Source organism: Delphinus delphis, chromosome 3 (assembly GCF_949987515.2).
Source record: "Delphinus delphis chromosome 3, mDelDel1.2, whole genome shotgun sequence".
Taxonomy (NCBI): Eukaryota; Metazoa; Chordata; class Mammalia; order Artiodactyla; family Delphinidae; genus Delphinus; species Delphinus delphis.
In genome coordinates this window covers 67,092,807-67,109,943 of record NC_082685.1, presented here as the reverse complement: position 1 = coordinate 67,109,943, position 17,137 = coordinate 67,092,807, and the positions used below count along the sequence as shown (strand labels likewise).

General features: G+C 41.7%; 1 protein-coding gene across 1 annotated transcript in view; it reads right to left on the bottom strand.

Annotated features, from left to right (window-relative positions):
• Positions 1-11,595, bottom strand: part of FBN2 (fibrillin 2) — a 232,723-nt gene extending 221,128 nt beyond the window's left edge. The window contains exons 1-4 of the mRNA XM_060006959.1: positions 11,342-11,595; positions 10,444-10,526; positions 4,821-4,919; positions 1,801-1,896 (exon numbers count right to left, since the gene is read on the bottom strand). Of these exons, the coding sequence (XP_059862942.1) occupies positions 1,801-1,896; positions 4,821-4,919; positions 10,444-10,526; positions 11,342-11,595 (532 nt within the window). The remainder of the gene's footprint in view (positions 1-1,800; positions 1,897-4,820; positions 4,920-10,443; positions 10,527-11,341) is intronic.
• Positions 11,596-17,137: the final 5,542 nt, after the last annotated feature.

Sequence of the window (17,137 nt, the reverse complement as noted above, 5' to 3'; positions counted from 1 at the left end):
ATGTTTATCGACTCCTGACCTTAAGAGAATATTTTTCTTTAAATCAATTCACCTGTTTATTTTAAATTATTTTAAAAGAAAACTTTATAGCACTTATAAACAGAAAGCTAAAATTACCCAAACCTGAAGGCAACCTCAAAAATAACATCAACAGCCACAAGGAGATACTTTGTATCCATTAAGATTGCTACCATCAAGAAAACAGAAATAACAATTGTTAGTGAGGATGTGGAGAAATTGGAACCCTTGTGCACCGCTGGTTCCCACCTGTAGTAAAATATAAAACGGTGTAGCCACTATTGAAAACAGTATGAAGGGTAGGTCTTCAAAAAATGTAAAACAGAATTACCATATGATCCCTGGATTCCAGTTGTGGGTATACATCCGAAAGACCTGAAGCAGGGACTTGAATGGATGTTTATCCACCCAGGTTCACCACAGTGTTATTTGTAACCAAAGGTGGAAGTATCTCAAGTGTCCATCAATGGACAAATAGATAAAAGCAAAATATGACATATACACAAAATGGAATACTATTCAGCCTTAAAAAGGAAGAAAATTCTGACACAAGCTACAACATAAATGAACCACGAACACATTATGCTAAGTGAAAGAAGCCAGCCACAAAAGGACAAATACTATATGATTCCACTTATATGTGGTACCTAGAGCTGTCAAATTCACGGAGACAGAAAGTAGAATGGTGCTTGCCAGGAGGTGGGGTGAGGGGAAATGGGGAGATAGCATTTAATGGGTGCAGAGTTTCAGTCTTGCAACACAAAAAATGTTCTGTGGATGGATGCTGGCAACAGTTGCACGACAATGTGAATGTACTTAATGCCGCTGAATATACACTTAGTAGTTAAAATGGTAAATTTTATATTATACATATTTTACAATAATTTCAGAAGTTTTTTAAACTGCAACAAAACCAGAATAAGGTTAGTTTAAAACAAGCTAGATATTCTTGCACATCTAAGACATGGTCTTGCTATGTTAAAATGGTTAATGAACAATTCTTAGGGAGGCCTTGATGATTAGCAGCAAACCTAGACGCTGCACCTGATGAAATGCAAACGGAGTGAAAAGGGACTTTCTTACTATTTATGATTCAACTTTTGTTAATATCATGTCCTTCTACTCATCCATACTTAAAAATATGGGGATTCCTGTAAGAGTCCCACAATTTGGGAAGCACTAACCTAAAGTATTGCCCAGTGATAAGTCAAAATACAAGAGCTATCATCCTTACATTCTTGCTAAAAGGTTGTTTGTGATTATAATAGGATATTCTCCAGTGAGTGAAGAGCTTTGCTGGATTAAAGCTCCCTCTTTCACAATGACATGATTTTTAAAACATCACCTCACAGCCCTGTACTGTGGTATTAAATAATAAAATATATTTGAGCAAAGGACAATTTATAAGATTGGCTCTGCTAGGGTTAAATTTGGGATATCCTAAAAACAGAGAGAGATCACAGCGAACGTTACCATTTTTTTCAGACAGGTATCCATGCTTTATGGAACTAGATAAAAGAAAATCAAGTAAATATTTACCTGTGATATATGTCAAATTTGATAAAGCACTAGTAATATTCAACAACATCAATACTCTAAAACAAAAATTTTTAAAGAACTGGAAAACATTAGGTATTCAGCTATAAGGTATGTCTTTTCTACATCAACATATTTTTAAAGGATTTTAAGATCCTTTACAAGACCTTAAGTTACGACTCAGTATCAAACGCCCACTCAATCAAATTATTTCTAATAAATCGAGTCTATCCCAATGCTGCTTACGTTGTCCACAATAAGTTCCAATATATCCTTTCTGGCACTGGCAATGGTCATCTGCACAGGTCCCACCATTCATGCACCTAACACTGCACTGCTGAACTGCAAAGAACAACAAAAAACATAAAATTATCAATCACCAGAATTATAGTATCTGTGAGAGTTATAAAACTATACTAAATACCCAATTAATGACAAATGTATTCTATGGAAGTAAATGTTATGACCCAAGCATACCTTTATTTATTTGTAGTAAGTATGCACACGAGCATATCTGTTACAACATATGTTATTTAGTATATATTTAAAATCTATTACACTTTCAATGTTAAAAGAAGGAAATATAAGGTGACTAGAAGTGTAAGTTCTAGGATGCAGGAAGCACTCATGTATCCATTCAGAATGCGGTGGCTGAGATCTGGCACTGCCATCACCCAGTGCTTAAGCAACTGCTTCTCTTTCTCTCACATCAAGTGTTTTAACAAGGTCTGCAGGTTCCACTGGAAAATACATCTCAAATCCATCTTCTCCTTTCTGTCGCCATTGATACTGTGTGGTTCAGCTACCCTCATCTCTCACCTGGACTGTTGCAGTAACCTCCTGATAGGTTCCCTAGCTTCTACTCTTACCCTCTTCAAATTCTTTCTCTGCAGAGCAGCTACAGTAATCTTTTAATAATATAAATGGCATTGCTTCATTTTCTTATTGAAACCCTTTCAATGATTCCCTGTTGCATTTGGGATATAATGCAACCCTTCCATGACCAAGGAGGCCGTGTATTATCTCCCTGGATGTGCCTGCTTCTCTAAGACCTTCTCTTCCCAATCTTCCTCTTTGTAATCACATGAACCTTTCACAGCTTCTCAAGTGGAGGAAAGGTCTTTTGATTTGCTACTTCCTCTCCCTGTGAGGGTCCCTCCCTGGCTCTTCTCATGCCTGGCTCATTCTCATCCTTCAGAACTCAGCTCCAATATCACGTCTCATCAGAGTGGTCTTGTCTGGCTCCTGTAACTAGGTTCCCCCTTGGCTCCAGGCTGTTCTCCTTCACAGCAAAGTTTCCTTCCGAGAACTTACCACTATCTATAATGACTCTGTGGTGTTTGTTTACTTGTGTTTTGTCTGTCTCCCTAGAGGGATGTAAGCTCCGTGACAGTGGATGCCAAGTCCATTATGACATCAGGGCACTGAGCTCATTGCCATTTGCTGGGGCCAAGGAAACTGTGGAAGAAGTAGACTGTGGTCAACAATGAATCAAGAGTTTCATGCCACAGTTTCAGATGCCTACTATCCATTCAAGTGGAGAAGTCCAATAGGAAATGGAACATGTGAATATGAAGCTCAGTGGAGGGAGCTACTCTAGAGATAATCATTATGAGTTAGCAACACATTGGTAGTAACTGAAGACATATATGTAAACAAGTTCACCCAGGGAGGACAGAACTCTTGGGAATACCTAGCTGTGACTGTAAGGCTAATAAAGAAGGTACAGAAAGGAGACTAAGAAATAATAATCAAGAAAAGGAGTATTGTGAGCCATTAATATTTTACAAGTGAAGGGAAAAGAGAGCATTTCAAGAAGATACTGATTAATGTTGCTAAATGCTTTGTGGAGCTGGAGCATCTTGAGGACTGGAAAGGAGAGAAAAGTTCCTGATGGAAAGGCAGCCAGTATTACTCAAGGCCAAATGAATTCAGGGATCCTCTATTAAATTACATACCATAAACTGAGGGTCAGCCAGTGATTGTTCAGCTGCCCAGGTAGAGGAATTAAGAAACTGAACTGTAAAAAATTTCTCCAGGTTTGGGTTTTTTGCTGAGGGTGTAGTTGAGAAAACTAAGAGAACAGGATAATGAAGATACGGGGAATGGTATCGTCCAGGCAGTCAGACAAGGGAGGTTCAGGAAAGTAGTGGAAGAAGTTTGCTAATCAGGGTGGTCAAGAAAGTCTCGATGAATTCTAAATAACAGGTTTTCAAAGGTCGGGAAAATGACAGATTATTTTCACAGAAAACGAAACTAGAGCATTAATCAGAAGCTTCATCATCAGACAATGACATTTGTTATATGAATCTTGAATCTTATATTCCTCAATCAGATAAATTATCTATTACCTTTTCTTAGGGAAAATTTGTAGAGAGAAGTGTTAAAAATATAACAACTTCACACTAGTTTGAGGCAGACAAAGATTTATTTAATTATTGAGCAATTAAATAAATAATATCTGCTTCCACCTTGCTATAAAATATTACCTTAAACACTGGCCTAAAAGATTAATCTTGGACCTAAAGACCCATCAATTTCTACTTAGGTCATGAAAAACACAATCTTAGCCCACTGTTATTGTGATCTTACAGAGCTGTTGGGAGTCAGTATGTGAACAGCAAAATAGCTAATATATGTAAAACATCTGGTCAGTACACAATAAACAGTTGTTGTCATCTCAATCCTCTTATCCTTCCCCTTTAGTTAACCCACAAAACAGGATATGAGCCACAGGAGTTAAGCAAAGGCAATAAACAGAGCTGAGGGTTTGAGACTACAGGCTTAGGCATCAGAATCCCTGGCTTCAAATCCATGTTACTTTGGGTGAGTTAAACTTATGTGCCTCATCCTCCTTCTCTGTCAATGGGGTAATAATAGTATCTCATAATATTCATGTGAGAATTAAATAAAATGATATAGTTAAACACTTAAAACAGTACCTGCAACATGGTAAAAAACCCAGTTAAGTTATAGCTATTACTCGCAAAGAATTACTTCTCCACTAAATCCAGGCTCTTTTACTGAATAGACACATAGCATCTGGACCAGTACGAAATCATTTTTCTTAATGAAAATCACTCCCCCATTACCCCTTAGTTGTTGGTGGCAACAACTAAGCCACCAAAGATTTTTACTCCAAAGATTAGTACTGACCTAGTTAGGAAAATTATCATGGGTCTATATCCTCATTGAAAAGGACATTTAGTATTTACTCAAAATCTTACAGATAATGCAGTAAATAAGGTCACATATTAAAAACGTACTTGATTTTGATCCACAGGTTGGTGATATTTGGCCGCTGGAACAAGTACACATGTTAGGACGGGAACAAAATCCATCTCCACAACTATTTCTACAAATTGCTGTAGAAAGCACAACAGGGAAACGAACGAACAATTAGGTTATAAACCATAGTTTACAAAATAAGAAAACTATAGTTAAAAACAATAAACCTGAAAAATTAAGATATAAAATATGTGATATATTATATACAATGGAATATTACTCAACCATAAAAAGAAACGAAATTGAGTTATTTGTAATGAGGTGGATGGACCTAGAGTCTGTCATACAGAATGAGGTAGTCAGAAAGAGACAAACAAATACCATATGCTAACATATATATATATGGAATCTAAAAAAAAAAATGTTCTAATGAACCTAGAGGCAGGACAGGAATAAAGATTCAGACATAGAGAATGAACTTGAGGACACGAGGAGGGGGAAGGGTAAGCTGGGACGAAGTGAGAGAGTGGCATGGACATATATACGCTACCAAATGTAAAACAGATAGCTAGTGGGAAGCAGCCACACAGCACAGGGAGATCACCTCGGTGCTTTGTGACCACCTAGAGAGGTGGGATAGGGAGTGTGGGAGGGAGATGCAAGAGGGAGGGGATATGGGGATATATGTGTACGTATAGCTGATTCACTTTGTTATACAGCAGAAACTAACACACCATTGTAAAGCTATTATACTCTAATAAAGATGTTAAAAAATGTTTTTAAATATGTGATATATAATGCCTAATTTCAGATATACAACAAAATTACCCATTGTAGACAAGTGAATCAGTCTCTTAAGTATCCTTATGATAATGTTCACACAAATGAAGCTACTTCAAGTTCCATAATCCTAATCATTCAACTCTTATCAACACAGGTCATCTCTTCCATTCAAGGGAAAGAGTTTATAATCAGAATTCACCGTGAGAAGACAGTCTTGGTCCTAGGAAGCTGGGAGGGTTGAGGAAACCTAGAGGTCCTGCATACCTTCAGAAAACACAGCCAACTCTGTAAAGGACCTTCACAGGAGACAGAGAATGTGAAATTGGCTGAGCTGGAGGCTCCACGCTCTAACGACTTGGCCAAGCCCCAGGGGTTCCATGCACATTCCTTCCCGGCTGGTATCTGACCTGCCCCATCATCAATCTTTGTTCCCCTTAATAATTCTCTCTCTCCTTCCTCCAGCCTTTCTTCTCCCATTTTACCTCCACAACCTAGCCTATTCCCGCTGCTCAGAAAAGCTGCTGCGACATTTTGATGGAGGGAAAGTCAAAGCCTCCTGCAGCTATGACCTCCAAGGTATGAGGGTCATCAGAGCAAAGAATGTTAGGCTCACTGACACAGCACATACCACAGATCCTCAAAATCGGTAGTCCAGTGCCTTCAAATGGGAAGTCTCTCCCATATTTAGAGTCAGTTCATTTAGGAGCTGAGAGATTTATCTCTATACCCACAAGTGAATTCTCTCTGTGCACACAGGCAAGTGCTTTAATGCTCCATGAGTGGATGCATGAAGACAGGAAGAGGAGAGTCTGGGTACGCCCTGAAACTAGCTGTAAATATGTATGTAAATGTGTGTATGTATCTTTCACTAGGGAGGGGGTCTCACAACTTTCAAAGAGATCTGAGCCCCTCAATATGTAATGTAAAGGGTGTGTTCTATAGAAATGAACTAACTCAATGTTTTTCTTCTCCGGATTGCCTTTTGACACCCACATAATATGGCCGGCATCTCTATTACCACTCCCTATAAACGAAAGTGTCATAAATTATAGTGTGAAGATAAAAAACAATTTTAGGCAAGAACATGGCTTCTGCCATGGAGTTGACTATTAATTCTTAAAATGTGCTAGATTTTCTGATCACCAATAACTTTCCAATGAAAAATGTTTACTAAAACATTGTTTTATCTCAAAGCCCCCTTACCCTCAGTAGGTAGACATTTAGTCTAGGCTTACGTTATATACAAAGTGCCCCTTCCCAGGTCCTAAACCCAAAGAAGGTCTGATGGGCTGGAGACTACTCATCCTCAGACAGAGCCCTGTCATGGCCACAGGTGTACCCTGTATATCCGTGAACCCATGAGAAGCAAGAATGCTTAGGCTCTTTCTCTTCACACTCATCTCAAACTATAGTACATCTCATCTAAATATCTGTCCCTCCCACAACTACAAAAACGATGAGGCCCAGAAATACCAGAGGGGAAAGGAGAGAGGACCTGGGTGTTGGGATTTCAGTGATGCTGGGAGAAGATGCATGGCACAGTGGAGAGTAAATGAATGGTATGCAAGAGGTCTGAGGTTGAGTTCCCGCTCTGCCATTGACCCACTGCAAGCTCGGAAAAAAACCCACAGCTTCTCTGGGTTTAGTTTTCTCATTGGTAAAATAAAACAAAAGGATTATACTGGAATGTCCTGATGTCTCTTCGGGTCTCATATGCTATGATTCTGGGCCAACCCCTTCCCACTGTTATTCACTGATCAAAATGCTCTTCATAGTATAATTTCACAACAAAAAAATTAATAAGCAAACTTTTCCATTGCTTCATGTTCTAACAAGATTTTAAAAAAACAAATGGAGAGTGAGAAAGTCAATTTCATCCTTTTGGAAACAAATATTTGGAAGTTTGGAAGTACTTCAGTGATTTTTGCAGGCCACAATTAAGAACAATAACAACAAGACGCAGACTCAAATCAAAATGCATTAAGTTTCCAGTAGTTTGAGAAGTATATTTTTATTTTAATATCTTCTCATGAAGCCTGGTCAAGGCCAACCAGATTAAAATTCTAAGAGTTGATCATTTTAATATCTTTCTGTAAAGAAAAAATGTTGATGTATAAATGTATAAGGAAATTAATCTTTGGTCCTCTTTTTCTATTTGTATTTCACTTATTCTCTTTTTGTAAGTTTCCTCAGAGCTTTTCTTTTGCTAAATGATGGAAATTCAATAAATATAATAAATAATTTGTTATCATAAGAAAGTCATGGAATGAAAATTCTTTTTTTATTGAAGTCTAGTTGATTTACAATATTAGTTTCAGGTGTAAGCACAGTGATTCAGTGTTTTTGCAGATTATACTCCATTATGTTATTACAATATAATGGTTAGAACTCTCTGTGCTATACAATATATCCTTGTTGCTTATCTATTTTACACATAGTAGTTTGTATCTGTTAATCCCGTACCCCTAATTTGTCCCTTCCCCACTTCTCCCCTTTGTAACCACTAGTTTTCTGTATCTATGAGTCTGTTTCTGTTTTGCACATACATTCATTTATATTATTTTTTAGATTCCACATATAAGTGATATCATACATTTTTTTCTTTCTCTGTCTGACTTATTTCACTAAGCATAATTTTCTCTAGGTCCATCCACATTGCTGCAAATGGCAGAATTTCATGGAATGAAAATTCTTAATTTTGACTTTATGATGGTTTCAATTTAGTTATTACCTCCATATACTACAGTTTTAAATGTCAGACTAATTGAACTAGTGAATTTAATGCAAAATATTAAGGTAAAATTTAGATGAGACCCATGCAAGAGAATATAAACGCATTACAGTCTCCCTCTCTTTTGTGCACTATTTTATAGTCTTGGGTATTTGAATTACCTTTTAAATGTGCTAATAAATATTTTTGTAGATACCTCTTGACACAAGTACTGTAAATGTTTCTTGGAGATATAAAGAACATTTCAAAGTTTATGCTTTGTATAGATTTATGATATATGTACATTCCAGTGTATTTCATAAGCACCCAAATACTTGGAGTATCAGAAATGAGGGCTACAATATTCACTGTTACTTTGAGATTTCCAAAGCTGATTTTCTAAACATGTAAAGAGCACACTGTTACTCAAAGAGCAAAAATATATTTAAAGCTGACACTCAGAGGGCCATATATATACGTATACATTTTTTTTTCCTACTGCGAATATTCTGGAAGGCTCTGTTCTCTGGAATTCCCATTCCACACTGATCCAATAAAATCTGACTTTACAGATTTTCAACACGTACCATAAACCAATCCCTTCTCCTCGGCTACTCTCCAACTCAATAATGGCAGTCACATTCATTACATTTAGTGAGTCAGACTTTCCGCAGTGCCTAAGTCACTCCCGGCTAGTATGGCAGGTGTGTGGTGAGTGACTTAGCTGTTTCAGAATTCTAGGAACCATGGAAGTTTAAAGCAGGCACAGTAACACCCTACTGGTCTGAAAAAGTAAATGCACCCTCTACACACGCCTCATGTATATGACTTATGTGCTGGAGGGGAAAATATCCAATACCCTTCCATTCTTTTTAATAAAAGTAAAGGCTTATAATCAAAAGGTTTATTTAAAATATTTATGAATCACCCTAAAGAACACAGCTGTTGCTTCCTGTTTTTGCCTCATTACTGGATACTGTGGGATTTTTTAGGGTAGAAATAAGAAGCTAGTATTCACAACACTTGAGATACCATGCCTTTCTAAAAACTGCACAGAAATAACATCAAGTGTCTATCTCAAACCCACAAAACCAATAAATATAGAGTCAGAGATGCCACTACATCCTTATTATCCCTTGGCTAGTGTGGCTTGCCCTTTTTCTCTCTTCATGTGGCATAATTATCTTTTCCCTGGAGAATATTGAGGTCAATCTAAAGTCAAGACTGTCTCTAAATAAATGTGCTATGACACCTGGCTGTCCTCCCAACAAGGCAAATGTGGCTGTGCTATATAAATACACAAGAAAAGGCCAGTCACACTTCAACTCACAAATTCACAGGCATGTGAAGTAAGACATCCCATAGTCCACGACTGTGAGGCTGATAATGATAACTAATGACTTCTCCAATTAAAACCTGGAGAGCTGGGTATATATACACTTTGGAAACTGAATAAAATAATCAAAACTTTTAAGGTCAGATATGCAAAACTTTTGAAGTTCTAAGACTCACACTTTGGAAATCTACTGTACACTGTGAGATCTGGGATCTGGAAATCCTAAATTTCCTAAATGTCTTCCAAAAATTAAAAAAAAAAAAAGTCAAGCCATTTGGAAGAGTTCTCTCTTTTAAAATTTTCGTTAACCTGGATCAACTCTAAATCTCTGAGAGTGCTCCTTTCATATCTATGTTAGATGACTGTTGAGATGAAACCAGAGATAATAAAGCGGTTTTGTACGGAGGCCTAAGCAAGCTTGATCTTCAGAAGGCCTAAACCTCCTGCAGAGTCAAAAGGCAGATAATTTACATAATCACATTGTGGTCTTATCTGCTCTCCTTCAGGAAAAAGTGGTGTGGGTTATCTGGGGAATTGCTGTACTCCCCCTTCAGTTTGTATTAATAGACATAGAAAGATAAAACTTCCAAGTATCTTTGAAACCTTTATTATTATTGCCCTTCAACAGAGTCTATAAGTGAAGGCTAAACCGAAGCAAACTGGCTGCTTCTTCCCCACCATTCAAATGGGGCCGCGCGTCCTAATTATTACTGCTATGTGGCCACCGGATTCTAAAAGCAAATGTGTGTCCAAACGACTGAATGCAAGAGGTCGGCCCTGAGATGGGGCCGAGCGTGCTGCTCCCAAACTGCGATCCCAGCCTAGCACTCACGGACAATGCATTGGTTTCCTCCAGGGAGCGTCTTCCATCCCGGGCAGCAGTAGGAGTGGAACCTGGATCCGCATACGTTGGGCCTGTGATAGACAAGTGAAGTAACGCACACTTAGAGAGGGGTGCGGTAATACATTGGCAGTTTTCGTAACATTTATGGGACAACCAACAGACCAAAACTACACGTCAAATTCTTGGGGCTTGGGGCTCAGACGTGGAAGTGAACGAGCTAGACACTGGAATGAGGAGGGTCAGAAATGTCTAAACATTGCCTTTCATCCGCCCTCCGTTGCTACCTTTTTAAGGAGCGAAAAGAAACAGGGAAACATATAATTTGCTACTATTCTAGCCTCCGGATGCAGAGAACAAAGGGAACACTCCGTTTCAAAAATCCTTGCCCTCGTCCCCAAATCCATCCCTCCTTGATCAACTGTTACTTTGGCCCCGACACGTCAAGGATGGCGAGTCGGAAGGTGGAGCGCTCGGCTTGATGATTAGAATGAGCTGTAAGTCCCGCACACGTCCTCAAACAAAAGGCTCGGGAGTTGCGCCCCCGACGGTGGGGAGCAGGCAGGCTTGACCAGCCCCGGCGCGGGGCGGCCTCAAGCGCGCCTTCCGCCAGGAACTTGTCCCCGCACGGCAGGCTCTGCAGGCGCTCCGCGATCCGCACCCGGGGGCCTCCGACCCACCCGCTGCCCAACCCCCCGAGGGAGGTTTTTTTTGTGTTTTTTTTTTTGCCGGCCGAACTGCTGAGGAAAAGGGGGAGGCGCTTCTGGGAGTCTTCGGGGTCTACTGGTGGAAGGGGCCTCGGCTCTAGCCGCCAGAACTGAGTTTTGGGAGGGGGTGGGATGGAAAGCTGCCAAGCCGAGGTTTCCCCCCGTGCCGCCTGCCCACCTACCCTCGGAGCACGTCCTGCTGTCCTCGCCTGCGGACGCGGCTGGCCGCCGCGACGCCCTCCTCCCGGTACTCGGGCACTGCGAACCCGCCTTCAGAGCCCGCCGCTGCGGGCCTGACCTGTTGCGGCGGCGACTGGGGCCGGGGCGGCTTGGGCGGCGGGGGCTGGGGCTGGCCGGCTGTGCCCTGCGCCCAGAGCGCCACGCAGCCCAGCCACACGAAGTAGGGCTGGAGACACAGCCGCCGTCGTCTCCCCATCGCGCGCGCTGAGAGCGCGCGGACCGTGGTCCGCGGAGACGGAGCGCTCGAAGAAAAAATCTACGCGGCCCGAAAAAAGTCAGGTCTAACAAGCCCTTCGTCGGCTCCGGAGACTCCCTTGAGCTCGGGCTCCCTGCTCTAGTGGGAGCCCAGGACCGAGCGCTGGCCCGCTGACTGCCGGCGAGGCGCGAGCTCTAGAGCAGCGGGCGGCGAGGCGCGGCGGTGGAGCGGCCGGCAGCCCCGCGCGGTCCACGTTGCATCCCCCGGGCCGCTGCCCCGAGCGACTCCAGGACCGCCAGCAGGCGGGGGCGGGAAATTACAAAAGTAACCCGAGCAGCCGCGGCGTAAAGTTACAAAGAAAGCGGACCTCAAAAGAAAAAAAGGGCCTGCACGCAGCGACTCGGCGGATTCCCGTGCGCTCCGGGTACAGATCTTGGAAAGCTGCAAAAGTCACCAGAAAGAAGCCGGAAAGCAAACAAAAGTCGCCCCCCAAAGAAAAGGAGGGTCTTCTCCCGGCTCGCCCGGAGTTCCACTGGGCAGCGACGCGCCGGCGGCGGCCGAAGAGCAGGGCGGAGGTGCGCGGGACCGGGGCGAGACGCCGGTGAGAGGGAGGGCGGGAGTCTGGACGCCGGGGAAGATGCGGCGGGCGAGGGCGCGGCGCGGGGGTTTTGAGGCCCGGCGGGGCGCTGGGCGGGCCGGCGGGCGGCGGCTGTCAGTGGGGGCTGGAGCGCAGCCGTCCACACGTGGGGCGCAGCCCTGACCGAGGGGCCGGCTCAGAGTGGGCGGAGACAGAGTAAGGGGGCGATGGGGTGGGGAGGAACGAGGGGAGCCAGGGGCTGGGGGAGGGGAAGAGGAAGGAAAGGGGTAGGGTGAAGGGAGGGGAAAGGACTCAGATTGGGGAGAAGGGGGGCGATCCGGAGAGGAAGGCCAGAGTTTGGAAAAGGGGCTTGGAAAGAGGGATTGGCGAGCTTGGGTACGAGAGGAAATGAGCGGGGGATGGGGGCGAGGTTAGGGCGAGGAGAGAAGTGGGAAAGGGGAGGGAGGGCGGGGGGGGCCTGGAGGAGGGGGCGAGGCGCTAGTCGACTTTGCTTCCCGTCCCCCTCAATTGGCCGCTAGCTCTGTTTTGACTGCCTGTACAAAGCGAGCAGACGACGGGGGAGGGGGCAGTTAGGGAGCAGATTTGGGAAAGGCGACTGCAGCCCCTTCCCCTCCCCCTCCGCCCTCGCTGGGCCACGGACCAGGGACGAGGGTCTCTAAACGTGCCTGGCTTGGCTAGACCCGCAGCTGAACTTCCCCACCCGACAGAGGCCACAAGGTTGAGGATGAGAACGGGTCCTCCTGCAGGGACCCAGACCCAGACCCGGGGATGCGGGATTCTCAGTCAAGCAGGACTAGAGACTCCCGCGGGAGTTGGCTGCAACCTCCATCCGAGGAGGCCGGGCCCTCCCCATCGCCCTCCTACCCCCACCTCCCCATCGGGAGGGGCGTCAGTCTGCGGAACCCGCAGAGGGGCTGGGCGTTTCCGGATTGAAATGCGCCCTCCACCTCCAAGACCGAGCTCACGTAGCCGCGGGGAGCCTTGGCAGCTTGCAGGCGCCGCTGTCCTGGGGAGTCCGTACAGGGGGTGTGCTTCGGGGTGAGCCCTGCCAGGACTCTGCATGAGTTCGCAGCCAGAGAAGAGTTAGATCCCCAGAAGTGTGTTTGGCGGGGGACGCGCATGGTGGGTAAATGGATCTTGGGGCATATCCCTGGTTCCTGTCTTAGACTTCTGATTAATGGTTAAACGTTAGCAATTGGTGCATCCACTGGCTGGCCACATGCCCTCTGGATCCGAGAGTAGCCTCTGTGCTCACCCGACTTTGGGGTCTTCCTTTGTGGCCCTGACTTCATGAGATTTCTGTGAAGCCCTAATTGTCTCTCAGCATTTCATAATTAAAAATCTAACACCCCTGAAATCTGGGACTGGACATCCAATCATGGTTTAGGATATAGTACGAGACACCAATGTCTGGATTATTCAGGCCTAGAGAAACTTACTTTAAAGATTTATATACCTAAAGATGTTTTCCTGGCCCAATTTGCCCAGATGTGCTATTTGGCAGCCAAAATTCTCTGAGAATTGGCATAGCTCCCTCCCTTTTTCCCCAATGTAGTTAGGCAAAGACTTTTAAGGTAGTATTCCTTCTTAACAGTATTCTCATAAGGAAAAGTAGGAGCAACATAATTTCATGTGGGACACCAATCTGTTCAAATCCAAAGAAACTAAAGACAGCAAGAGAGGTATTTGTCATGCCCTGTCCTTCAAACAAAATCATTTTAATTAAAAGAGCTAAATAAAGTATCCCCTGGGTTAAAGCAGTGTTTTAATCATACTTTTTAAACATTTAGCCCCATTAAATGGGTTTTTATTTAATACTTAAATAGTTTTGTGGTTCATTTCTGTCTATCGTATCAAATCCAAATGCTCTAAAATTACATAGGCATTTATCCTTAGACTCACCAATTCCACATTTAGAAATGTATTTAAAAGATAAAACAGGCAAAAAATGAAATGATGAATGCCGTATTCTGTTCATTGCAGCACTGTTTGTAATGGCAAAAGATTAGAAATACAAAGTTCCCATCCACAAGAAACTGGTTGAATATGGTTTAATCCATTCAGTAGAATACTATACAGCTGTAATAAATCAATGAGGATCTCTCTATACTCCTATGAGTGATCTCTAGAATATACAATTCAATGAAAAAGAAAAACAAACAAACAAAAAAAACCAAACTGCAGATAGACTAGGTAAATCTATTGAGACAAAAAGAAGAATAAAGGTTACCAAGGGCTGAGGTGGGAGAAGGGAATGAGGAATCATTGTTTAATGGGTATAGAGTTTCCATTTAAGATGATGAAAATGTTCTGAAAATTAATAATGTGATAATGATTGCACAATATTTTGAATGTACTTAATGCCACTGAATTGTATACTTAAATATGGCTAAAATGATAAGCTTCATGTTGTGTATATTTTACAACAATAAAAATTTTAATGTAAGGTGCAGGATATTGTATACGGTATGCTACCTTTGGGGGGGCAAACATGCACATGCATGTGTGTGTGTGTCTGTGTGCGTACACTTTTAAAAAACAGAAGTATAAACCATATCTAATAAAAATAGTTATCTTAGAGAAGGAAGAGGAGGTGAAGGAATAGATAATGATGGAACCTCTACCTTTCCAAACATGCCTTGTTTTATAGTTCTAACTTTGGAGCCATGTGTAGATCTTATATAGTTAAAAACAAAATTAAATTTAAAAGAGCTATGCCTAAAAACTGAAAAGAAACTAAAACAAATGAACCTGTTTATCACATTAGTGTCATAAATGGAGAGAATTATTATTTAAAGTGACATTTAAACAGGATGTAGGATGTAACCTACATCCTTTAGTAGGATGTAACCTAAGGATGAAATGAACAAGAAGTCTGAAATTGCATTCCATGGTGGTAATGTGAGAGAGAGAGATTGGGAAGGGGGAGAGAGAAAGAGGGAGATAGATATTAGAAATCATGATTTCAGCATAAGAGAAAAGAGATTAAATATAAAATGAAAGTAAAAACACTGCAAGTTAAATTGAATTAAAATGCCAAGATGTAATCAGAACTTACATTTTTCATTAAAAAATATGTATTTCCTGGTCCTACGCATTGAAAAGACCTGAAAGTAGTGACAGCCCAATAGCAATGAAAACCCACTGTGCTCAGATTGTGGATCCTAAATACCATTTCCCAATAAAAGGAATGAGGGCTCCTTTGGGTAGGTGGCTGACTTCAGGTCTGGGGCAGGAACTATGTAAAATGAGTCTGGATTATCTATTTTGTCATATTTGAAAGCAAGGAAATTATCAAACAATTTAGGGTCATGTCAAAAGGAAACAGGACCTAACTTGAAAAAGATTCCACTGACGAAAGATGGGAAAACCCGAACATCACAAAGAAAAATGACTGCAAAGGACTGAAATATATGAAATGTGTAAATATTCAAGAATTACAAATGATACTTTAAACAAAAATTAATTAGTCAATTTGGAGATTGTTAGGGCACAGCTTATTCTAGAAACATTGATAAATAAAATAATCAAACATTTATTTTGCCTTTGCTGGATAGACTCAGAGAAAGTATTTCTTTAAAAAATTACAGTTGTAAACACAGGAATGATAGAATTTTTAAAAATCTCAACTTTGCAAACTCTAATGAAATAATGGATCCAGGCAAGAGTTATTAATGGCTGCTAAAACTGTAAAGTCAAGGATTCTTGATTGGGGGCCATCTTCTCTCTGGAGGACATTTGGCAACATCTGGAGACATTTTTTATTGTCACAATAAGATGGTGTGTATGGGGCAAGAGTGTTGAGGGTACCAGGGATCCTACTAAGTATCCTACAATGCATAGGACAGTCCCCCATAACAAAGTATTATCTGGTCCAAAATAGCAATTTATTTGAGAACCCTTGCATTAGGTGAACAGTCAGTGGGGACCTTTTTAATGAATGATTCAAGCTGTTACCCTCAGAACCTAGTGATTATTGCTAACTTCTAAAAAATAGGATAATCAGACATTATGTGTCTTCTTAAGTGGTACAACTAGAGGCACACAGAACTGCCTGTGAAATATGTTTGTCAAAAAAAATGAACCTAAATGTAATCATAACTTTATATTTAATAATATAAATTTTCAGTTTCTAGGAACTATGGAGAGTAGTAAAACACATTAAATGATACCTCAGGAATACAGTCAACCAGATCTAGAATGTGGGAGATACCACAGGACCAAAGTTTTTCAAATAAATGACGTGAGTATAGAAAAGGGAGGGGAGCTCTTTTGATCCAACAATCCCATGCAATGTTTGTGCCTTATCGGAGATTGTTATTTGAACACAGGTGTCAAACAAAATTTTGAGGCAGTATGTGGGGGTGGGGGTGAAAGCTGATTATTAGCTAGTAAAGATTTATTTTCAATTCTAGGGAGTGTGAAAATGGTATCGTGGCTATATTTTTTAATAATATTTTCTAATACTGACTAAATTCTTTATGGGTGAAATGATATGATGCCTGGGATTTGACATAAAATACCACAGGAAAAACACAGGCAGGGTTCTAAAAAGATGGAGTAGGAATAGACTTTCCTCTATTCCTCTTGCTAAGTATACTTAGCTGAACATCCTGGACATTATGTATGGAAAAAAAGAGTAAGAAGACTCTGATCAGTGGAGAGAAGATGGCAGACTTGCCAGGGACCTGAGTCACAACATGGAAGTGAATTCCTTGGGTTTTTTTGTTTTTGTTTTTTTGCTTCATACATTGTGGACTGGGTGCTGGAGTAGGTGACAACCTGGAAATGCCAACTGGCACAGACCAAAAAAAAAGCCTCCAAAAAAACCTGAATTCTCTAGCCAAAGGACAGGAAAGGGGCATACTAGCCAGCCAGAAAACTTGTAGATGAGAACTGCTCTATAACCAGCCAAACATCACAGAAAAAAAAAAATGTGGTCAC